Here is a 24,941-nt window from a genome sequence, read left to right as displayed (position 1 = left end):
ACACAATTATACAGCGTGGATCAGTCATAGCACAGCATGGATTGCACAGAAAAACCCAAGGGGAATTGTTAATTCTGGTTTGGGATAAACAGCCTGTGATGTGATCACTCTGAGTAAAAGCATGGAATAAACACAGTAATAAATAATTAATACAAATTAAATGTTCATTTGGTGAGAGAATCCTGTGGAAAACAAATAGCACGTGCTCATGTATCTAAATTTTCAGTCTCTAAGAGGTTAGGAAACCTGAAACTAGATTGGCTGAGATGGCAAAAAAGAGGAAGAACTTGCAAATGATGCTTCAGAGTGAGTTTTGGCTTGGTCACATTTTAGCTGGGATTTTCCTGCATTCGTATTTTAGGGACTTTTGCCCCTGCAATGGACCTTCCATCTTTGCATTTGGCTTCCAGGATATCCTGGGTTATGGTGAACTGTGGGCTTGGGGGAGCAGCATCCTTCTGGCCCAAGGGAGATCTGCACAGAGTTTCAAAAATATTTAATTTCTTCATCTGCCTTTTCTTAGTCTAAAGGTGGTGTTTAACAAATACTGTTGTACATTTGGTTTTTTCCTTAAAAATGCTGGAGCTGCTGGGTTTCAAAAGTAGCAAATCATAGCCAGGAACTTGAGTTTTTACCAAATATTATTCTCTCTCAAATATCCTAATATTAATGGCCAAACTAATTAACAACCTACCTTTAGACTTCCCTCCCCCTATTTCATTTTTCTTTGTGATATCAGAAGTTTTTGAGGGCTCTGGATAATGTATAATTCCTCACCTGGCTTCCCTTGGCCAGCCATGGGTGGCTCAGGATTTTAAATAAGCAGGAAAAGCCTTTGCTGGGGGAGTGGGAGCTCAAGAAAAGCCATCCTGCATTCCCAAAAATATTTTGGAGGATGCATCACAAAGAGCTCCTTCCACTGGGAGAAACAGAAATGAAGTGAAATTAAAATATGCCTGAAAAAAGCAAATGCAGCAGGGACTGAGCACATCCCTTGGGGTAGGGAAGAGACAAAAAATACACAAATAACAATTGTGGGGCTCTGAGACAGTGGCAAAGGATAAAAATCACTTTTCAGAGAGGAAGCATTTGACTGTGTAGGTGTGGAGAAGGATGCTCAGACAGAGCAGGAATTTGTCTGGCTCGAAGAGCCTTTGTGGAAGATGAAAATGCATTTTTGAAAGGTGAATCCCTGACAATGAGCAGGGAATGTCTGGGAAGCCCATTAGGAAATAATAAATCATGGGTTGGATGGTGGTTTGTTTGGTTCAAACCCAGAAGGTTTTGTAAATGAAGCAGCACTTTAAGGTTTCAGCATTCTGGGAATTGCTGTGACTAAAACCAAGAGGAGGAGCTTTTAACCAAAGCAAAGCTGCCCTGTTGAAAAACAAGAAGTTTGATTTATGGATCTGTAAAAGGCAGTGGTTTTATATTCCCCCTCACATCTTAAAACATCTGGACCATCTTTTTAACATTAGGCCCACACAGACATTAAAATCTATTGAGCTGCAGTTATATGTAATTTAAAAGGGGGTTTTAATGAGATTCAGGTTAATATATTTCACGTTTTACATTTCAATTTTATGGTGCTGTGCAGAAATAATATTAATATTAAAATTATTTATAAATATTATTTATTTTATAAATAATATATTGATTCCTATTAATATATTTCACCTTTTACATTTCAGTTTTATGGTGCTGTGCAGAAATAATATTAATATAAAATTATGTATAAATATTATTTATTATATAAATAATATTAATATAATATTAATTCATTTTAATGATATTAATATATTTCACCTTTTTAATTTCAATTTTACAGTGCTGTGTGGAAATAAAATTAATATAAAATGTTTATAAATATTATTTATTATGCAAACAATATTATTATAATATTGATTCATATTAATATATTTCACCTTTTGCATTTCAGTTTTATGGTGCTGTTCAGAAATAATTCCTGGCTTGTGGGCATATCCCAAAAATCACACTCTCAATTTCTTGTTCCCCATATTATTGCCAAGAAAATGAGTCTGGAACCTCAAATTCAGCATTCAAGTGGCAGAGATGGCAGAAAAACGCAACTTAATTGGGAATGTGTGCCAGGCTCTCCAATATAATTTTTTTTCTGGGATGGGATCAGGCTTTTTTTGGCTCTTCCCAAGCACCAGGGAAGTTGTGTGGCTCTGTCTGATGTCTCCCAGACTGAGCCTCAGGCTTTTAAAGCAATATTTGCTGAAGTCTGCTAGGTCAGATTAACTCACACTGCTGGAGCAAAAATAATAAACACCCATTTATGTGAAACACATTTTGGCAGGGATGGGGAGGAGGGAGGGAGGCTGGAAGAGGAGGAACCTTCAGCCTCAGATGAGTGATGGTGAGGGTTCCCAAAGCAGCAGCACTGTCAGGTTTAGTTTGGGCACATTTTAAATGATAATCTGGGAGGGCAGGGAAAAACAGAGAGCAGGGGAGAATTGGAATTAATATCTGATGAAATTGGAATTAATATCTGCTGAAAAATGTGAGGAATGAAGGCATGGAGGAGGTGAAGCACAGAGGCAAATGTCCCTGTGGTGTCACAGCTGAGGCTTGTGAGGAGAACAATTCCAGACTGAAAACAGGGGGAAATCCAGGGAATAACCAAGGTTTCCCTGGCTTTTGGTTGCTCCTCAGGCTGTGCCCCCAAAGTGTCAGAAGGGATCAGTGGGTGTGCCCAAACTCCTCTCCTGGGTGGTTCCTGGGGCTGGCTTGGCTGAGGCCAGATCCAGGTCTCAGTTAATATTATTATTATATTACTATTATTATTACGGCTATTATTATTATTATTATTAGTCTCAGTTATTATTATTATATTACTATTATTATTACAGTTATTATTATTATTATTATTATTATTATTATTATTATTATTATTATTATTATTATTATCATCATCATCATCATCATCATCATCATCATCATAATTTTCATTATTATTAATTATTATTATTAATCTGTTCCCTAGGATTGCAGGTGGAATTTTATCAGCCTGACCATTTCATTTGTGCCTCCAGCTGTACAAAGCCATTCCTGATAATGTTTATTTTTCCCTTTTTTTTTCAGTGAGAGTGAAGCTTCTCCTGGGGAGAGTGAAGACCCATTTCAGTTGTGTAGAGGATCCCACAGGCATATAAATGCAGGTGTGTTGGCTTTGGGGGTTCATTTTTTATAGTTTTTTTGGTGGGAGGATTAATTTTATAAACTATAAAATTGGTGGTTTGGGCTTTTTAAAGCTTAGAAAAACATAGAACAAAGAACCCAAATAACTCAAATAACTTTCTGCTCTTTCTATTTAAGCACTGGGTATGAAAACCAATTTTCTTTTGAGTCAGAGCTGCCCTGTTGTGCATCCTTGGCAATCTAAAAGCTCTCGCATTAAACCTACTTAGTGCTACCCTTTCCTCCTGGAGAGACAGAGAAGTAGTAATAAAAAATAAATGCCAATAAATCTTATAAAATACACCATGACTCATAAACCATCAGCAGTTTCAAACACAAAGGGTGAGAGGGGAGAAAACAATGAGAAATATTTTGCTGTTAAGGGGCTGTAAAAATAGAAGCTGATTTTTTAAAGAAGGAAACATCAAATGAGCTGTTTAAATCACTCAGGCTCAAGTGTTGTTTTCCAGCCAAGGTGGTGCTGAAGGATGTGAAGTTATTTCTGCTTTGAGGAGAGAAACCTTGCAGGAAAGCTGTGGCACCACCAGAAGAGGAGGGAATGGTTTGGAGCACAGTTCCCAGAACCAGAATAATCACTGACATTTCTTTTTTCCTGTTTTCACCTGGTTTTGGATAAATCCTCACCTGAGGGTTTGGAGGATGGTGGTGCCCAGCCAGCAGTGATGGGTTTGTGTCCTGACAATCCCAACTCCCCTCACGTTTCCCTTTGCTCTTTTCTCTGCACTCCCAGTATCTCAACGTAAAAGAAGATTGCAAAGCCATGGCTTTCTGTGCAAAAATGAGGAGCACCAAGAGAAATGAGCTCAACCTGGAGGCTCAGCACCAGGGGCTGGAAATCCTCTTCTACCTGCAGGACAAAGCCCCCCTCTGTTACTCCAGCGGGGAGTTCACCTCGGAGGAGCTGTGCATTGAGGCTGCCCAGAAGTGCTGTGAGTGTTTGGGTTCATTTCAGCTCCCAGGGGCCTGGCAGCAGCCAGTCAGGCATCCTCTGTGGGGCAGACAAAGGAAGAGCCTCCCTGTCCCAGTAAATCCCCACTGAGCTGCTCTGACCTCGTGTGCATCCCTCACGTGGCAGGGCTGTGCTGTGCTCTTCCCTCTGGGCTGGGGCTCAGCAAACACCTGGAATTCCACAGGAAAAGTGGATTTCATCTCTCTTTGATCTCACAGCCCGGTGGGATTTTGTATTTACAGTTCTGAGGTTCTTTCCCCATGGAACACCAAACCTTACCCAGCTGCTGTGGGGTGAGAATGGGGGAACTGAGCAGGAATTTTCCTGCAGGTCTCAAATGTTTTCTTTGATTCTTGAAATCCCCTTCAGCTCATTTGCCTAATTGCTCCTCTTCCATGGGAATGGGTGAAGTGATGGAAATCTGCAGGACAAACCTCACCAAAGGAGTGCTGATATTGTTCTTTAAGAGATTGAAGTGAGGGGTATTTAACACCCACCTATTTATGTTGGTGTGCAGGAGCTGCTCTCTGGGGGCTGTGAACCCACAGATGGTGCAGCTGCTCCAGAGCTGGGACAAGGAATTCCAGCAGATCTGGGATGGAGGAAACATCCATCCTAAACAGATCAGGGATGGAGTAAGCATCCATCCCAAAGAGATCTGGGATGGAGTAACCATCCATCCATCCATCCATCCATCCATCCATCCATCCATCCATCCATCCATCCATCCATCCATCCATCCATCCCAAAGAGATCTGGGATGGAGTAAACATCCATCCCAAAGAGATCTGGGATGGAGGAAACATCCATCCCAAACAGATCTGGGATGGAGGAAACATCCATCCCAAAGAGATCTGGGATGGAGTAAACATCCATCCTAAACAGATCAGGGATGGAGTAAGCATCCATCCCAAAGAGATCTGGGATGGAGGAACCATCCATCCCAAAGAGATCTGGGATGGAGGAAACATCCATCCCAAAGAGATCTGGGATGGAGGAAACATCCATCCCAAAGAGATCTGGGATGGAGTAAATCCAGAGTTAAATCAGATTAGCCCGTTGGTGTCGCAGTCTGTTCCTAGCTGGAACAGACCAAAGCTTTCTCTGTGGAACCACCAAAGCTTTCTGCTGGTTTGCCAAAACCTCCTTTCACCTCTGGGGGTTGAATTTATTAACAAAATAAAATTGAGAACAGAGTTGTGGGTTTGGTAAAACTCTCTTTTCTGTGACCTGAACAAAGTGAAGGTTTTAAGTAATTTCTTTGGAGCTTAGACTTTGGGCAAAATCAGGATTTGAGGATCACTTTAAGAGCAGCAATCTCTGTTTAATCCACCCCAAACCCCATGGGTTGAACCCAGGTGACAGCTCCACCTCAACCTTTCCTCCCCAATATGTGTTTCAGGCTGATCCCAGTATCAGTTTCTTTTCATGATCCAATATTTGCTTTATGCTTTTGTGTTTTGGGGCGTGGATGTGCCCTGGAGCTTTGTGATTCATCCATTTGTGTGTTTTTGTGCCAGCTGTGTCCCCTCTGTGCCACAACCTCTTTGCTCTGTATGATGAGAACAAAAAGCTCTGGTATGCACCAAACCAGGTCTTCAAGGTGGAGGAGAAGTCATCCTTCAGGCTCCATTATCGCATGAGGTAAGGAAACACCCGGAAAATGGGATTTATTCATTCTGAGCTCCCTGGAGAAGCAGGGAGGCAACACCAAAATCAGCAGCTGGGTTTGCACAGCTTAGAGGAGACATGAGCAGCAGGAGCTTCAAACATCTCCTGATTTCTTTGCATCTTTGGGGTTTAATCTTGAAAAAAAAGAGTTGGAAAAGCATGAGAAGTTGTTTTCACAAAGCTGGGAGTGAGCAAGGTCAAAGTTAATTGAAAAATTGGCTCTAAACCACTGGGTTTGTGTCAGTGCTTTTATGAATTTCCATTTGAAGTGTTCCAGAGCAGTGGATTAACTGTGCATGAGCATTCAGAAATGAAATAAAAAAAAAAAAAAAGTTAAAAAATTGTTTAAAATGTTTTTAATACAGTGATGGATTAACTGTACATGATCATTCAGAAATGAATTTTTAAAAAAAAATTAATTAAATTTTTAAAATGTTTTTAATGCAGTGATGGATTAACTGTACATGATCATTCAGAAAAGAATTTAAAAAATTTTTTAAAATTTTTTAATTAAAAAAATTAATTAAAAAATTAATAGAGCAGTGGATTAACTCTACATGATGATTCAGAAGTGAATTTAAAAAAATAATTAAAAATTATTTAAAATTTTTAATACAGCAATGGATTAACTGTACATCATCATTCAGAAATGAATTTTTTAAATTTTTAAAATGTTTTAATTTAAAAAAAATTAGTATAAAAAAAGGGCAGTAGATTAACTCTACATGATAATTCAGAAATGAATTTGTAAAAACAAAATTAAATGTTAAACTTAATTTTTTTAATTTTTTTTTTTTTTTTTTAATAGAGCAGTGGATTAACTGTACATCATAATTCAGAAATGAAATTTAATTTTTTAATTTAATTTTTAATTTTTTAAAATAGAACAGTGGGTTAAATATACATGATAATTCAAAAAGGAAATTTTAATTTTTAAAAAATTTAATTTGTTTTTTTTTCTTTTTTAAATAGAGGAGTGGATTAACTGTACATGACAATTCAGAAATGAAATTTTATTTTTGCCTACATTGATAGGTTTTTGTCATGTCCTTTTTAATGAAATCTCTAAAATGAACAATGTGCCTGGGCTGAGATGTTTGTGGGGCTTTGACTTTTCTCCCTCTGCTGAGAACTTTTTGTTTTCTGTGTGAATTTCTCCTCCCCTGCCCTAAATCAGTGCCAGATGCTGCTGCATTTTGGTGATGTTTAAAAGGACTTTTCACAGAAACTCTCTGAGTTCCCTGTGGTTTTCTCACTTGCCTCAAGTTCTATTTATTGCATTTTTTAAAAAATGAGAAACCCCAGGATTTTGTAATATCCTGGAGTCATTGCTCAGAGAGGAGGAGAATTTAACTCTTGCATGGGTGGGTTTGGGTTTTGCTGTGGGAAAGGGATCCAGTTCCTTTCTGGAGGGGTTTTGGAGGCAGACTGTGGGATTTTGTGGGTTTGTGCAGTATTTTTGTGGATTTCTGTAGTATTTTGTGGATCTCTGTAGTATTTTTGTAGTATTTTGTGGATTTCCACAGTATTTTTCTATTATCTGTATAGTATTTCTGTAGTATTTTGTGGATTTCTGTAGTATTTCTGTAGCATTTTGTGGATTCTGTAGTATTTCTGTAGCATTTTGTGGATTTCTGTAGTATTTCTGTAGCATTTTGTGGATTCTGTAGTATTTCTGTAGTATTTTGTGGATTTCTGTAGTATTTCTGTAGTAGTTTGTGGCTTTCTGTAGTATTTCTATAGTATTTTGTGGATTTCTGTAGTATTTCTGTAGTATTTTGTGGATTTCTGTAGTATTTCTGTAGTATTTTGTGGATTTCTGTAGTATTTCTGTAGTATTTTGTGGATTTCTGTAGTATTTCTGTAGTATTTTGTGGATTTCTGTAGTATTTCTGTAGTAGTTTGTGGGTTTCTGTAGTATTTTTGTGGTATTTTGTGGATTTGTGTTTTCTTAGTAAAGAAAGTTTAAAATTTTTAATACCTAGAGTTTTAACATCTCCCCCTCTTGTTTGAATTATGAATACTGTATTGATAACATTGCTAATTATTTGTTGTATATATATTTGACTGAATTTTATATTTTATTTACTTATTATTTTATAAAAAAATTATAATACTACTGATTTTTATCCTTATAAAGGAACTTCAAGCTTATAAATTTTTATAAAATTTATAAACTATATAAATAAAGTTACAAATGTATATAAACTTTTATAAAAAATTATATAAAATTATATACATTTTATATAACTATATAGGTGGGTGAAATACAAGGGTTGTAATTTTTATGCAATCTGTATTTGTGTGGGTGTATTTTTTGTTTGTGGAGTGGTTAGTGTTTTTGTTACTTGACAGCTTTATATTTTTTATTGAAATGTGCTTAGATTTTGTATTTGTTAAAATACAGGTAAACTTATGGGTTTTGTAGGGATTGGAGGAATTTTTTTTAAATTTTGGAAGCAAAGAATGGGTTTTGATAGTAAAATATTATATAATATAATAAATAATATAATCTATAATAAGATATTATATAATAAATAATGTAATATGTAATACAATATCATATAACATTATATGTTATATTATATTATATTATATTATATTATATTATATTATATTATATTATATTATATTATATTATATTATATTATATTTAGAATATTATATTATACTATATTTAGAATATTATATTATATTTAGAATATTATATTATATTATATTATATTATATTATATTATATTATATTATATTAAGAATATTATATGCAATAATGAAAAATGGATTAAATTTATTTTGTAAAATTTTATAGAGATATGTAAGCCAATGATGAATGATGATGGAAGATGCTCTGAGGGAGGGCTGGGGCTCAGGGGCACAATTCCCTCCCCAGCTCATTGGGAATGGGGAAATTCATGTTCCTGTTCCTGTTGTGGAAGTGAAATCCCCAAAATGTCTCCCAGGAAGCCCTGGAGCTTTCCAAGGAAAAGATTCCCCTTGATTTCCCCATCCCTCAGACAATGGGGCCCCAATTGTTCTTGTGGTGTTAATCAGAGCAGTTAATTAGGGAAAGGAGCAGAGTCTCCTCTCAGTCCCAAACAATGCACAGACCTTGCCCATGATTGTTTTCAGGAAATAACAGAAGAATTGCAGTTATTAATTCTGACTCCTCTTCTGCAGGAGAACAGGGAAGCAAAGTCATTTCCTCTGGGTTTCAGCAGGGTTTGCTTTGCTCTGCTCTCCAGCCCTCAGCCCCAGCAGTCCTGGAGGCTCCTCTGGTTCTTGTCAGGAGTTTCTGGCTCAGTTTTGGGTTGGAGTTCCTGCCTAAGAAGAGCTGAACTAAAAATATTCTTTTTATTTTGTTGAAGATCCTGACTTTGCATTGAGGCTGGGCCCCTCCAGCCTTGACACTGGAGATTTGGGGCTTCATAAATGTCAGTCCCAAACTGCTTTGGACTGGGAGGGACCTTAAATCCCATCCCATCCCATCCCATCCCATCCCATCCCATCCCATCCCATCCCATCCCATCCCAGGGACACCTCCCACTGTCCCAGGCTGCTCCAGCCTGGCCTTGGGCACTGCCAGGGATCCAGGGGCAGCCACAGCAAATCTGGGGATTCCATCCCAGCCAGGAATTCCCAATTCCCAGTGTCCCACCCATCCTTGCCCTCTGGAGCCATTCCCACAGGGAGCCATTCCCTGTGTCCCATCCCTCTGTCCCTGTCCCCAGTCCCTCTGCAGCTCTCCTGGAGCCCCTTCAGGCCCTGAGCTCTCCCTGGATCCTTCTCTCCAGGTGAACATTCCCAAATCTGTATTTCCTCACAGGAGAGGTGCTCCATCTCTCTAACCAAAAAAAAAAAAAAAAAAAAAAAAAAAAAGAAAAAACCCCTAATAATTCATAATAACTGTATATTTTCCCCCAGTTCCTCAGGCCAGGAACGTGCTGGAATGTTGCACTACTTAACCTTGAAATTTGGGCAGAAATTTGACCAATTCTTGCTTTGAACTGCTTTATTTCTCAAAACCCAGATAATCTTGTAGAAATGGAGGCTTTTCCCAAGGCATTTTTCAAGTTTCTGGCTTTTTTGGCAGATACTATTTCACCAACTGGCACGGGACGAGCGAGAGCGAGCCCTCGGTGTGGAGACACTCCCCCAGGAGGGCCAAGGCCTGTGACAAGAAGCTGGCTCCAGAGGGGACCCCCATCCTGGATGCCAATTCCCTGGAATACATGTTTGCACAGGTTGGAATTCTCTCTGATGCTGTATTCCCATAAATCAAAATTTTATGGGATTTTTGTCCCATAAAAACTGGGGGATTCTGCTTTAAAAGGCTCCTAAAACACACATTATGTATCCTGTTAATACTGGAAGGGTTTTCTTTTTGCTGCTGCCTGGTGGAGAGGAGAGGATTTGCTGCATGGAGGAGTAAATCCTCTTTCCCAACCCAGAAATGATTTTATTTTTATAGATATTTTCTTCTAAAGTGAATTATTTGTGTTTCTAAATGCTCTCAGTCACCTTTTGTGGGACATTTGCCCAGAGCTGGGGCTGGAGAGGAGCAGCAGCAGAGGGAATCTGGCAGGGCTGGGTCCTTTTAATGAGGTTTTTTTACTGGTTGGTGTTAAAGATTGATAAACATTTACTGATAACCCCGTGGTGATAAAGATTGATAACCTCTCTGCAGTTTTGCTCTCCTCTTGTGCTTTCCAAAGGATTTTTCAAACCAGAAGCTGTCAGGTCTCACCAAAAAAAAATGAGAAAATTCAGGTTGATGAAAGAGCAAATTGAATGCACAGAGGAAATCCCATTTACTGTTGGTTCTGAGTAGAATTCCTGCAGGATTTTCACACTGGGAACCACAAGGAAGGAGAATTCCAGGGAAACATTAAAGCAATGAGGCACAGAAATGTCTTTGCTCTTTGATAACCAAACACTTTCCAGGCTGTCCCAGAGCAGGGCTTGGCTTGGAGATGAATCCAGGACATGCTTTGGATGGGAAGGGCAGGGATAAAGCAGAGGCACAAAGTTGGTTTTGTGGAGCAGAAAATAAATATTGAAGGTACTAAAAGGGGCCAGGATGGTGATTTCTGTAGTTCATTTTTTAAAAATGAATTTTTGGTGGGCTGATGTATAAAAGAAGGGCAGGAGTTTCCAACTTCTCCTTGCCCAAGGATCCTGGGATGAATTCCTGGCTCAGGGACAAACTCTGGGGAAGACCAACTGGGTAATTTGGGATTTTTTGTTCTGTTCAGGGCCAGTATGACCTAGTGAAGGGCCTGGCACCCATCCGAGACCCCAAAAACGACCAGGAGGTCCATGAGATAGAGAATGAGTGTCTGGGGATGGCTGTCCTGGCCATCTCCCACGATGCCATCAAGAAAAATGTGAAGCTGCCAGAGCTCCCCAAGGACATCAGGTGAGCTGGGATCCACCCTCTGTCCCTGCTGCCTCTGCTGCTCTCCCAGGAGGAATTTAATTTAATTTAATTTAATTTAATTTAATTTAATTTAATTTAATTTAATTTAATTTAATTTAATTTAATTTAATCCCTTGCTTCTCCTCCCAGTTACAAGCATTATATCCCTGAGACTCTGAACAGGACCATCAGGCAGAGGAATTTCCTGACCAGGATTCGGATCAATAACGTTTTCAAGCATTTCCTCAAGGAGTTCAACAACAAAACCATCTGCAACAACAGCGTCTCCCCCCGGGACCTGAAGGTGAAATATTTATCCACCATGGAGGTCCTGACCAAGTATTATGGGGCAGAGATCTTTGAGACCTCGTTCCTGCTGATCTCTGCTGAGAATGAGATGAATAAATTCAACTGTGGAGACCACGAGAAGTACGAGGTGATGGTGACAGGGAACAACGGCATCCAGTGGAGGCTCAAGCCAAGTGTGAGTACCCTGAGGAGTGGCACTTCAGGGGATTTGGGGACAGGACAGCTGCTGAAAGGTGCCTGTGGGCTTCGGACACAGCTTTGTGTTGGAGGGGCTTTTACAGGATTGCAGGATTGTCCAGGTTGGAAGAGGATCAGGGAGTTCCAGCCCAACCCCTTTTTAGGCTTAGTTTGGAGACCAGACCAGGCTCAGGAATTTTATCCAGGACTGAGCACTGGACAACCTCTGTGGGCAGCCCTTCTACCAGGAAAATGAAAGACCCCGTGAAAAACATCCCAGAATTAAATACATTTATTCTAGGCATTAGAATACATTCTATTCTATATATTATATTATTAATATATTATTAATATTAATTTTATAATAATTATATTATGCTATACATTAATTTTATAATTTATATAATACTTTTATTGTATAATTTTAACTAATAAATCGTGAATTGGTATTACTATCCTAGAATGAATTTTTGGTTTAGAGTAATTGTATTACAATACATTACATCCTATATTTTATATTATTATTGTATATATTAATTTTATAATTGATATAATTATTATATAATTCCAACTAATAAATAATTAATATTACTATTCTAGAATGAATTTTTGGTATAGAGCAAATGTATTAGAGTACATTATGTTATATATTTCATGTTATTATATTTATATTATTATTCTATAATTTATATTATTTTTATAATTTCTATAATATTTCTATTCTAGAATTCTAATTAATAAATAATTTATATCATTATTCTAGAATGAATTTTTGGTTTCGAGTAAATGTATTACAGTACATTATATTCTGTATTTTATACTCTATAATGGAGTTAAATGTTATAATTTTTACAATAATTCTGTTCTAAAATTCTAATTAATAAGTAATTAATTTATATTATTGTTCTAGAATGAATTTTTGGTTTAGAGTAACTGTCTTGCAATACATTATATTATATATTTTACATTATTATTCTATAATTTAGATTAATTTTATAATTTATACAACTATATAAACCTAATTAACAAATAATTATTTTTATTATTCTATAATTAAGATTAATTTTATAATTCATATAATAATCATTGTCTATAATTCTAACTAATAAAGATTTTATATTGCTGTTCTAGAATGAATTTTTATTTTAGAGCAAAACCACTGTGCTAAACATGTTTTAACTGAAGCTTTTATCCCAAATACCTTTGCAGCCTGTCCAGACAGAGAAAGAGAAGAAGAAGAAATAAAGATTTGATATTGCTATTCTAGAATGAATTTTTATTTTAGAGCAAAACCACTGTGCTAATCATGTTTTAACTGAAGCTTTTATCCCAAATACCTTTGCAGCCTGTCCAGACAGAGAAAGAGAAGAAGAAGAAATAAAGATTTGATATTGCTATTCTAGAATGAATTTTTATTTTAGAGCAAAACCACTGTGCTAAACATGTTTTAACTGAAGCTTTTATCCCAAATACCTTTGCAGCCTGTCCAGACAGAGAAAGAGAAGAAGAAGAAATCCGATGGCAAAGGCAAAAAGGAGGAGGAGAAGCACAAACTGCGGGAGACGTGGAACAGCTTCTCCTACTTCCCTGAGATCACCCACATCGTCATCAAGGAGGCCACAGTCAGCATCAACAAGCAGGACAACAAGAGGATGGTGGGCATGGCCAGGAGGGCTCAGGGGAGCATTTCAAACCCTCACACTGACTCTGTGCCTTCACCTCACTGGGGCTGCCTCAGCTTCCCTGGAGACTGGGCTGGAGTCCCTGCTGGTCACTTCATTCCCTGCTGGGACATTTAATTGAATTAATTCCCTGCTGGGTCACTTCATTCCCTGCTGGATCATTTAATTCCCTGGTAGATCATTTAATTCCCTGCTGGGTCGCTTAATTCCCTGCTGGATCATTTAATTCCCTGCTGTATCATTTAATTTCCTGCTGGATCATTTAATTAATTCCCTGCTGGATCACTTAATTCCCAGGTGGATCACTTAATTCCCTTTTGGATAATTTAATTCCCTTCTGGATCATTTAATTCCCTGTTGGATCATTTAATTCCCTGGTAGATCATTTAATTCCCTGCTGGGTCACTTAATTCCCTGCTGGGTCACTTAATTCCCTGCTGGATCATTTAATTCCCTGCTGTATCATTTAATTTCCTGCTGGATCATTTAATTAATTCCCTGCTGGATCACTTAATTCCCAGGTGGATCACTTAATTCCCTTTTGGATAATTTAATTCCCTTTTGGATCATTTAATTCCCTTTTGGATAATTTAATTCCCTTCTGGATCATTTAATTCCCTGCTGAATCATTTAATTCCCAGGTGGATCACTTAATTCCCAGGTGGATCACTTAATTCCCTTTTGGATAATTTAATTCCCTTCTGGATAATTTAATTCCCTGCTGGATCACTTAATTCCCTGGATGGATCCTTTCCCTTCCATGGGGAGCCAGGCTGGGGTTGGGCACGAGGTGACAATTGAGGGACATTTTGAGTGTAAATAACACCAAATGTGCTGGACTTGACACTGGGCACAGCAAAAATGGTGCTCAAAGTGGGTGAATGCAGCTGTGTCCACACTGGCACAGAATTTTCCCTCACAAATTCCATGAGGAATTCCAGAATTTGTGACAGTGGAGCCAGGACAGGGAGGGCAGGGAATGGCCACTAAATCCCAACCTCCTGTAGCCAGAAGTGGCTGATGGATATTCCTCATTAATCCAAATATTCCAGGGATGCTGCAGCATTCCTGGTGTCCTGACACCAATATTTTATAATATAGTGTATTACTAATATCAGTAATAGTGCCTTGTGCACTTCACTGTGTGCAGCCAATGATAAATGAGACCATCAAAAAGTTTTTACAGACCAAAAAAGAGGATGAGACGTGGAAAATGGATTTTAAAGGATTTCAAAACCTGACAGAAAGCTCCCACAGTTTTATACATTTGTGTGCAAACTCTGAGATAAAGTGTGCTGATTAGGAATGCCATAGAATAAAGATGGCATTGTTGAGAGAGAATGAACTAGAAACAAGTTTCAATAAGTTTCAAAAGATGGCCTTGCAAAAACACCAGATATTTTAGAGAATTAGAGCTGTGAAAAATGCATTGTAGCAGGAGAATGTGGGGAAAAAATATAGGTGATTGGTATTAAGTATAAGTAAAAATATAGGTAAAATATAGGTGATTTCTGTTCAATATAGGTAAAATATAGGTAAAAATATAGATGATTGATGTGAAATATAGATAAAAGTATAAGTAAAATGTTGGTAAAAATATATGATTGGTGTTAAATATAGGTTAAAGTATAGGTTAAAATATAGGTGATTGGTGTTAAATGTAGGTAAAAATATAGGTAAAAATACAAGTGATTGGTGTTAAATATAGGTAAAAATATAGGTAAAATTTAGATAAAAATATACGTGATTGATGTTAAATATAGATAAAAGTATAGGTTAAATGTTGCTAAAAATATAGGTGATTGGTGTTAAATATAGGTTAAAGTATAGGTAAAAATATAGGTGATTGGTGTTAAATGTAGGTAAAAATATAGGTAAAAATACAAGTGATTGGTGTTAAATATAGGTAAAAATATAGGTAAAATATAGACAAAAATATGCGTGATTGGTGTTAAATATAGATAAAAGTATAGGTTAAATGTTGCTAAAAATATAGGTGATTGGTGTTAAATATAGGTTAAAGTATAGGTAAAAATATAGGTGATTGGTGTTAAATATAGGTAAATATAGGTAAAAATGTAGGTGATTGGTAAAAATATAGGTGATTGGTGTTAAATATAGGTAAAAATATAGGTGATAGGTGTTAAATATAAATAAAATATACATAAAGATATAGGTGATTGGTGTTAGAAGTATTAGCAGCATTATGTGGCAAAAGTTAATTTATAAAAACATTTATAAGGTGTTGTAACCAGGAAATAGATTCTGATAGAAAGGTGTAGAGTTTTGCATCTCTTATGTATCACCCTTCAACGAGACTGATAATGGAATAAAATATTTTTGAACTTTTTAAAAAAAACCTTTTTTTGTTGGATGATAGCATCTTTATGTTGCTGCTCATCCTGGCAGTGAAAATTCCAGGACTTTTAGGCTTTTTTCTGCTTTGTTGCCGTTCAGTTGAAGAGCCTTCACTTAAGAGCAAGGGATAAGCTGGTCCAACACATCCCCAAGGTTTTGGGAGGAAATGTTAAATGTTTTAAAGCGGAATTGTGCGTGAGGAGCTGTGCTGATGGCTGTGGCTGTGCCGGCAGGAGCTGCGGCTGGGCTCGCACGCCGAGGCGCTGTCCTTCACCTCGCTGGTCGATGGCTACTTCAGGCTCACTGCAGACGCCCACCACTACCTGTGCACGGACGTGGCTCCTCCCCTCATCCAGCACAACATCAAGAACGGCTGCCACGGCCCCATCTGGTCAGTCCCTCCTGCATTTTGGGGTTATGGGCCCATCTGGTCAGTCCCTCCTGCATTTTGGGGTTATGGGCCCATCTGGTCAGTCCCTCTGCATTTTGGGGTTATGGGCCCATCTGGTCAGTCATTCCTTCATTTTGGGCCCATCTGGTCAGTCCCTCCTGCATTTTGGGGTTTTGGGCCCATCTGGTCAGTCCCTGTGCACTTTGGGGTTATGGGCCCATCTGGTCAGTCCCTCCTTCATTTTGGGGTTATGGGCACATCTGGTCAGTCCCTCCTGCATTTTGGGGTTCATGGACCCATCTGGTCAGTCCCTCCTGCATTTTGGGGTTATGGGCACATCTGCTCAGTCCCTTCTGCATTTTGGGGTTATGGGCCCATCTGGTCAGTCATTCCTTCATTTTGGGCCCATCTGGTCAGTCCCTCCTGCATTTTGGGGTTATGGGCCCATCTGGTCAGTCCCTGTGCATTTTGGGGTTATGGGCCCATCTGGTCAGTCCCTGTGCACTTTGGGGTTATGGGCCCATCTGCTCAGTCCTTCCTGCATTTTGGGGTTATGGGCCCATCTGGTCAGTCCCTCTGCATTTTGGGGTTATGGGCCCATCTGGTCAGTCCCTCTTGCATTTTGGGGTTATGGATCCATCTGGTCAGTCATTCCTTCATTTTGGGCCCATCTGGTCAGTCCCTCCTTCATTTTGGGGTTATGGGCCCATCTGGTCAGTCCCTGTGCATTTTGATGTCATGAGCCCATCTGGTCAGTCCCTCTTCATTTTGGGGTTAATGGACCCATCTGCTCAGTCCCTTCTGCATTTTGGGCCCATCTGGTCAGTCCCTGTGCATTTTGGGGTTATGGGCCCATCTGGTCAGTCCCTCCTGCATTTTGGGGTTATGGGCCCATCTGGTCAGTCCTTCCTGTATTTTGGGGTTTATGGATCCATCTGCTCAGTCCCTCCTTCATTTTGGGGTTTATGGATCCATCTGGTCAGTCCCTGTGCATTTTGATGTCATGAGCCCATCTGGTCAGTGTCTCTTCATTTTGGGGTTATGGGCCCATCTGGTCAGTCATTCCTTCATTTTGGGCCCATCTGGTCAGTCCTTCCTGCATTTTGGGGGTTTTGGGCCCATCTGGTCAGTCCCTCCTTCATCTTGGGGTTCATGGACCCATCTGGTCAGTTCCTCTGCATTTTGGGCCCATCTGGTCAGTCCCTTCTGCATTTTGGGGTTTTGTTTTTGATAATTCCTCTCATGGTGAATCCACTGAGGAAATTTGGGTTTGGGTGAGTGGTGGTTACCAAAATTTCATTTTATTAAAGGAAAAAATGAGTGTTTCTTTTCTTTCTCATCTATAAACTCAGTGTTTCTGCACTAAAGGAGTGTTCTGAGAGTTTTCTCCATGGACACATGGGAATGTTCTAGATAGAGAGTGGAAGTGTCTCTACACTCACCCCAGGAGTCTTTGGATGGATGAACAAAGCCTTGGGTTTTTAAACACCTAAAAGAATTCTCCTCCCTCCACCCACCTTTGTGGCTTTTCCCTTTATTGGGAAAATTTTGATTCTTATTATTTTTTTTATTTATTATTTTTATTTTATTATTATTCCCTTTATTTTTATTTATTTATTATTCCCTTTATTCTCCTTTATTTCCCTTTATTTCCCTTTATTTCCCTTTATTCCCTTTATTTAAGCTGCAAACTGTAGAAGTCCTGCAGTTCACCTGCACAATGCTGGATGCAGAATTCCAACCTTTATGGCTTTCCCCTTTATTGAGAACATTTTGATTATTATTTATTATTTTATTTATTTTAATTTGTTTTTTAAATTTTATTATTATTCTCTTTATTGTTATTTATTATTCCCTTTAATTCACTTTATTCCCTTTATTCACTTTATTTTCCTTTATTTCCCTTTATTCCCTTTATTCACTTTATTCCCTTTATTTAAGCTACAAACTGTAGAAATCCAGGAGTTCACCTGCACAATGCTGGATGCAGAATTCCAACCTTTATGGCTTTCCCCTTTATTGAGAACATTTTGATTATTATTTATTATTTTATTTATTTTAATTTGTTTTTTAAATTTTATTATTATTCTCTTTATTGTTATTTATTTATTATTCCCTTTAATTCACTTTGTTCCCTGTATTCACTTTATTTTCCTTTATTTCCCTTTATTCCCTTTATTCACTTTATTCCCTTTATTTAAGCTACAAACTGTAGAAATCCAGGAGTTCACCTGCACAATGCTGGATGCAGAATTCCAACCTTTATGGCTTTCCCCTTTATTGAGAACATTTTGATTATTATTTATTATTTTATTTATTTTAATTTGTTTTTTAAATTTTATTATTATTCTCTTTATTGTTATTTATTATTCCCTTTAATTCACTTTATTCCCTTTATTCACTTTATTTTCCTTTATTTCCCTTTATTCCCTTTATTCACTTTATTCCCTTTATTTAAGCTACAAACTGTAGAAATCCAGGAGTTCACCTGCACAGTGCTGGATGCAGAATTCCAACCTTTATGGCTTTCCCCTTTATTGAGAACATTTTGATTATTATTTATTATTTTATTTATTTTAATTTGTTTTTTAAATTTTATTATTATTCTCTTTATTGTTATTTATTATTCCCTTTAATTCACTTTATTCCCTTTATTCACTTTATTTTCCTTTATTTCCCTTTATTCCCTTTATTCACTTTATTCCCTTTATTTAAGCTACAAACTGTAGAAATCCAGGAGTTCACCTGCACAGTGCTGGGTGCAGAATTCCCTTTATCAAATCCTTCCTCCCTTGCTCTGTGCAGCCCAATGTGAGCCATGCACCCTTAAATCCCACTTTAATAACAAAATCAATATTTCTAGGTTGCTGTTACCCCCCAAACAGAGGTTTGCTCTCCTGTCCCACCCCAAAATGAGAATTTTGGCTGCTCCTTGCTGTATTTCTCCCTCTCCATTCCCTTCCAGCACGGAATATGCCATCAACAAGCTGAGGCAGGAGGGCAACGAGGTGGGCATGTACGTGCTGAGGTGGAGCTGCACCAACTTCAACCACATCCTGATGACTGTCACCTGCCTGGAGGGCTCAGAGGTACAGGCAGGGATCTGCTCCCAGCAGGAATCTCCTCCCTGGGGAGGGGGATTGTCCTCAGGGCACCCGCCCTGAGCTCCGGGCAGGGAATTGGCTTTTCCTCCCAGCCCTTTGTGCCTTCTCTCCAAATGGGATTGATTAAATCCAGAGCAGCTCCATTCCTCCCAGTCAGACTGTGCAGGGACATGATGAAAATAGAGAATTTTAAACTCCTGACATGGAGAATTTGTCACTTCACCTTGCCTTGAGCGTGGTTCAGCTTCCCTGGAGCCTTTCTGGGCATGGATTTAATTCCTTTCATGGATTTTATTCCCACACCATCCTCAGCTGGAAGCCTGCAGCTGGCTTGGTGCTTTGGGAGGATATTTAAAGTGTTCACACAAGAATAATAATAAATAATAAATTAAATAATACATAATAAATGAAGTAGTAAATAATAGATAACAAATAATAAATAATAACAAAATAAATCCTTTTCTTAGCAAAAAATGGTCATGGAATCAGTGGTGAGTCAGGAAGGGATATTTGATACTGGGTGTATCTCCTGTAGATTTTTTTTTAAAAAAAGATGATCAGCTCTCTGTTTTAACAGTAAAACGAGAAAGGAATTTTGTCTTGGAAAAGGGGGAAGGGGGAGGTGACCCAAAGCTGCAGAGGGGAGATCCTGAGAGCTCCTGGGATGGGGAAGTTCAGGAGTTCAGCCCTTCCCCAGTGAAACTGGAGGATCTCAACAGCAGCTGAAATCTCGTTGAGCAGTCTGGGGGGGGAGAGAAGTTTTGCTATTTTTAAATTGAGATTTTGAAACCCTGCTCCAGATTCTGCAATTCTTGACCAAACAAAGAGAAAATTTCTCCAGAAGAGGCAATGCTTCTGCATAACCTCAGGCTCTGCAGAAAAACGAAAAAAAAAAGCTGTAATTTGAGCTTTGATTGCATCTTTATGTTGTTGCTCTTTTTTTGAGCCTTCCTGGGAGTGAAAATTCCAGGAATTTTAGGGTTTTTTCTGCTCTTGCAGTTTGATTAGAGGACCTTGACTTAGGAGCAGGGGATGAGCTGCAGTGATGCCAAAGTTTTGGGAAGCTTTGATGGCTTTACAAACAATTCCTTCACTCCAGTGATCCTATTTCCTTTCTTTTCCCTCCGCTCCCAGGTGATGAATAACTCAGGCCCCTACAAGAACTTCCAGATCGAGGTGAAGAAGGGGGGGTACTTCCTCCATGGCTCCAACAAATCCTTTGCATCCCTGAAAGACCTCATGGACCACCTGAAGGGGCAGATCCTGCGCACAGACAACATCAGCTTCACCCTCAAGAGGTGCTGCCAGCCCAGACCCAGAGGTAGCCTGACCTTGCAGGGTTTTCTTGTTGCAAGGGATCAATCTCCAGACTCCTTTAGTGTATTTTTAGTGCTGTATCCTGGTGTGAAGTTCTTAAAAAAAATTTAAAGATTTTTCTTTCTCTGGGGAGGATTTTTGTCAGATGCCGTGAGCAGGTTTGAGGAGGGGAAAAGAGGGTTGGGATCTCCTGGTTTGCTCTCCCTGTGAGCTGCTGTTCAATAACTCATCTGCACCAGGCAGCAGGGAAGGGTTTTGGTCCCTAAACTGATGTCCTGAAGAGCCTGGTGGCAGGAAATCATCTGTGAGGTGCCATCTGAGGGACAATGGGGCAGCTGTTGGGCGCTGCCAGCCCTCTCTGGAGCTGTTTGCTATGAACTCTGAGCCTTGCACTGGGTTTGGGGTGACAGAGGAAGCACAGTGGGGTGATTGTGCTGAGCTGATAATGGTTTCCTGTTAGAGCAGGGGAATAACTGAGCCACATCAATCACCTGCTGCTCTGGGCTTTGGGAGAGTCCCTGAGCTCTCACTCTGCACCCAGAGCGTGGGTCAGGCTCTGGAGCAGGGGCACGCTGCACTTCTGATATTTTGGTTTCATTTTGGTGGCTGGATTTGGGATAAAATGAAATAAAATGGGTCAGGGAGTTGACTGTCCACTTCAGCTCCTCCCTGGCTTTGGTTGCAGCAGGATTCAGTGCATGTTCCCTGTTCTGTCCCTTCCCTGGTGGGTTTTTTTTCCTTCTTTTTGAATATTTCATCAGATATTCACAAAGAAGTGCAGGGGATGCAGGACTGAAGCAGGGTGTGGTGGTTCCTGGTGACTCCAGAATTCCAGAGGATGATTTAGCCCCAGTGCCAGGTTCTGCTCACAGCAGGAGGAAGGCCAGATGCCCACTCCCATCCCAGTCCCAGTAAATAATGCCAGGAGGGCAGAATTCATGTGCAGAACTTGTGCATCTGCCCTGCAGCAGTGGGAAGTGGATTTTTGAGTCTGTTCCTTCTGCTCATGCCCCATCCCCAGCTGAATCCCAGTGCCCTGGGAGCACTGCTGGTGCTTGCCAGAGTAGAGGGAGTTTGGAAGGGGATGAAGAGGAAATGAGATTCCCCCTTGCACGCTGCAGAGGAGATGGCCCTGCTGCAGGAGGGGATGGAGGATGTTTTATTCCATTTTATCCCATGTGCAGCACAGGTATTTTCTCTTTCAGTCTTTGTGCAGAAAAAACTGTTCAGTTGTTCAAAATCACCCTGATCTGGCTGATAATAACTCTGCATTTAAATATAAACATGAAACTGTGCTTTAGTGATTTCTCTGTCAAATGAGGAGCAGAAATCAAGGCCAAGTTTCTCTTTCCTTCCCTTTTTTTTTGGGATTTTAATGCTGTTCCATCCATGTTGGTACTGGGAGGGGGGAATGCAGTTTCTCTGGAAAGCTTTAAGGATATTTTCTGCCCCTGCCTTGCAGAAATCTCCAACCTGCTGGTGGCCACCAAGAAGGCCCAGGAGTGGCAGCCAGTGTATCCCATGGGGCAGCTGAGCTTCCACCGCATCCGCAAGGAGGAGATCGTGCAGGTGGGAGCCTGGGGGGGCACGAGGGAGCCCCAGAGCCTTGGGGGGTCATCTAAAGCTTGGAATCAAACCCAGGGTTTGGCCTGAGACCTTGGGAACGGCTCCCAAACTGAGGTGCCAGAAGGGAGAATGTGGATTTTTGAAATAAATGTGTATTTTTAAAGCAGAGACATGTTAGGCTAAATAAAAGAAAGTTCAGTTTAAGATATAGGAAAAATAAAAGTAGTTACAGGTGTAACAAGGAGTTTAGAATGCAGGTTTGCTATTGCAGGTTTGCTATAACATGATTGGCTAAGAAAGCTCACAGGAGTCCATAAGACCATATATTTGAGGATTGGGTCAAAAGCATAAATATCCTTGTGGGCAGTGTTTTATTGGTTAATAAACCCTTAAAAGGATTGTGACTGGAGGGCTTGTGACCCTCTGAGCCATGCAGCGAAGATGTGAGCCCAGCTCACCCTTCCTGCCTGTGGAGAAGATAAGAAAAATAAATCCCATCATCTGAAGCAGCTCAGAGGTCCCATCTCTAACTCATCCACAATCCCCAGGTGCTGAGCTGCCCTGGGAGGCAGGAGTGTGGCTGTCCCTGAGCCCTGCAGGGACCCCAAACCAGCCCAGCTGCCCCTCCCAGCTCCCCTCAGCAAACTGCAGCTGCAGCTTGATTTAGTTTTTATTGATTTGTTTGGATTTAGGCCTCTGCTGGCAGAATCCTGCTGCTTGTATGGCTTTGTGTGGACAAAGAGGAGCTCAGGAGTGATGCCTTTCACTGGAAATGAAATTGATATTTAAGTTTTCTAATGGAAAACAGGGGTTTTAAAGGGAGTCTTAAGAGCTGGCTTGTTGTGGGTGTATTTTTTAAAGCCTGACTTACCAGAGAAACAGAGGTTTGAGACAATATTATACAATAAAAAAGGTGAAGTATTCAAAAGCTCTGAGCAGTCAGAATTCTGTGTTTAGCCACCCCAAATTTTCAAATTTCCCCTTGTTTGTAGTTACTTATTCATGAACCTGAATGAACCTCAGCAAACACACAGGGCCTTGAATACACTTAAATCAGATTTAATGTTGCCAAAAGAGCTCTTAAGTCATGCCCTTGGCTGCTTCTGTGAAATAAAAAGATATTGGGGGTTTTTTAGTTGCATCACTGCAGACAGAGATTGGGTTTGGGTTGGTGTTTACAGTCAGCATCCTGCAAAAATATCCCAAGGCAGGATGTTATTTTGGAGGAAATTGCTTCCCCAAACAAAGCCTTGCAGTGAAATATTACTTCCTCTCACTTTTGGAAACACATTAAAGATCACCTCAGCAGCACTTTGTGAATAAGAGCCCCAGCTGTTGTTTATTCTTTTGTTTAGTCTGGGAGTGCTCAATCCCAGGGAACCTGTTGGGTGATGTGGAGGTGCAATATCCAAGGGATTCACATGGGGAGGATGCTCAGAGCTTGATACCTCAGGGTTTGGCTTTTCTCTTTTCAGACTGTGTGGGTCTGGGTTCACATCAGGGGATGCTGAGCTCTGTGCACAGAGCAGGGAGACAAAACAATTCCTGCTCCAGCTGGGCACCAAGGACAAATGACCCAAATCTCAGCCCAGAGCACAAACCCCGTGGGCTGGAGAGAGAAAAACAAGCAGGGTGGGACTGCAGGGCTAAAGCTGCAATGGGACAATGAACTGCAAGGTGCAAATGGAGCAGAGCTGATCCCAGGGACAGAGCCCGTGCCCGCTCGTGCATTTTGGGGCCATTTTGGTTCATCTTGGGTGCAGCCCTGGCTGGGCTCTGGTGCTGCCCAAGGTGGATCCATGGAGGAGATCCTTGCAATAAATCCCTGCTTTATTCTGGAGCTCTGCCCAGCCTCTGCTTTGGGGCAGCCTGCAGGAGGCCCCAAGCTCACTGAACAAAAGCAGCTCCAGTCATTGGGTTCTCACAGGAACAATTTCAGTCTGTAGCCAGATCAGACAGAAAGAAGTGCAGATTCCAGTAAATATTTGTGTAAATCTTGTTGCTTCCTGCCTGACAAACCCCTGCTGTGTCTCAGGGAGAACACCTGGGGAGAGGCACCAGGACCCAGATTTACTCAGGGATGCTCAGCCTCAAGGATGATGAGAACGAAGGGTATCAGAACGAGAGAGAGATCCGAGTCCTGCTCAAAGTCCTGGACCCCAGCCACAGGGACATTTCCTTGGCAAGTTTTTTCTTTTGTCTGTCTTTTCTTTAATATAAGCCATAAAATATTGATTAATTTTGTTTTATAAATTATATAGAGATATGTGAGATAATGACATAAGTTGTTATTACTAACATTTTTAATTACAAGTATAAAGAAACGTCAGAGTAAAATAATATGTGTAATAAAGAAGAAACTAATAGTAATTAGGAATTAATTAGATAATACACATAATCGATAACACATGTGAAATTAGATAATTATCAAGTATTAAAGCATTGTATGTTATCTTAGAGTCTGTAACAGTTGATAAATTTTAAATTAGAGAATTGGAAAATTATGTCTAAATAACAATTTTCTAAGTTCTCTTTAAAAACAAATTCAGTAATTATATTAATGCAGTTAAATTATTAAGCTAAAGTGACTTAAGTATTATTTTGATTTAGAAAACAACTAGGTTTGTTTTCAGATACCTGATGGAGATAGAACTAAAGTGCTGCTGTTCTGTGTGTGCTGACCCAGGGCTGTCTGTGCTGAGCCAGGGCTGTCTGTGCTGCTGTTCTGTGTGTCTGTGCTGAGCCAGGGCTGTCTGTGCTGCTGTTCTGTGTGTGC

At 39.7% G+C, this 24,941-nt stretch overlaps 1 protein-coding gene across 1 annotated transcript in view; it reads left to right on the top strand.

Moving 5' to 3' along the window:
- JAK1 (Janus kinase 1) overlaps positions 1 to 24,941 on the top strand; it is a 55,693-nt gene that overhangs the window by 21,966 nt on the left and 8,786 nt on the right. Inside the window, exons 2-13 of the mRNA XM_059477880.1 lie at positions 3,109 to 3,185; positions 3,956 to 4,154; positions 5,695 to 5,818; positions 9,936 to 10,086; positions 11,098 to 11,261; positions 11,412 to 11,745; positions 13,229 to 13,402; positions 16,021 to 16,178; positions 19,144 to 19,267; positions 20,417 to 20,603; positions 22,062 to 22,168; positions 24,201 to 24,347. Of these exons, the coding sequence (XP_059333863.1) occupies positions 3,180 to 3,185; positions 3,956 to 4,154; positions 5,695 to 5,818; positions 9,936 to 10,086; positions 11,098 to 11,261; positions 11,412 to 11,745; positions 13,229 to 13,402; positions 16,021 to 16,178; positions 19,144 to 19,267; positions 20,417 to 20,603; positions 22,062 to 22,168; positions 24,201 to 24,347 (1,875 nt within the window). The 5' untranslated portion in view covers positions 3,109 to 3,179. The remainder of the gene's footprint in view (positions 1 to 3,108; positions 3,186 to 3,955; positions 4,155 to 5,694; positions 5,819 to 9,935; positions 10,087 to 11,097; positions 11,262 to 11,411; positions 11,746 to 13,228; positions 13,403 to 16,020; positions 16,179 to 19,143; positions 19,268 to 20,416; positions 20,604 to 22,061; positions 22,169 to 24,200; positions 24,348 to 24,941) is intronic.

Source organism: Ammospiza nelsoni, chromosome 9 (genome assembly GCF_027579445.1).
Source record: "Ammospiza nelsoni isolate bAmmNel1 chromosome 9, bAmmNel1.pri, whole genome shotgun sequence".
NCBI lineage: Eukaryota > Metazoa > Chordata > Aves > Passeriformes > Passerellidae > Ammospiza > Ammospiza nelsoni.
This window is presented reverse-complemented; position numbering and strand designations above follow the sequence as displayed.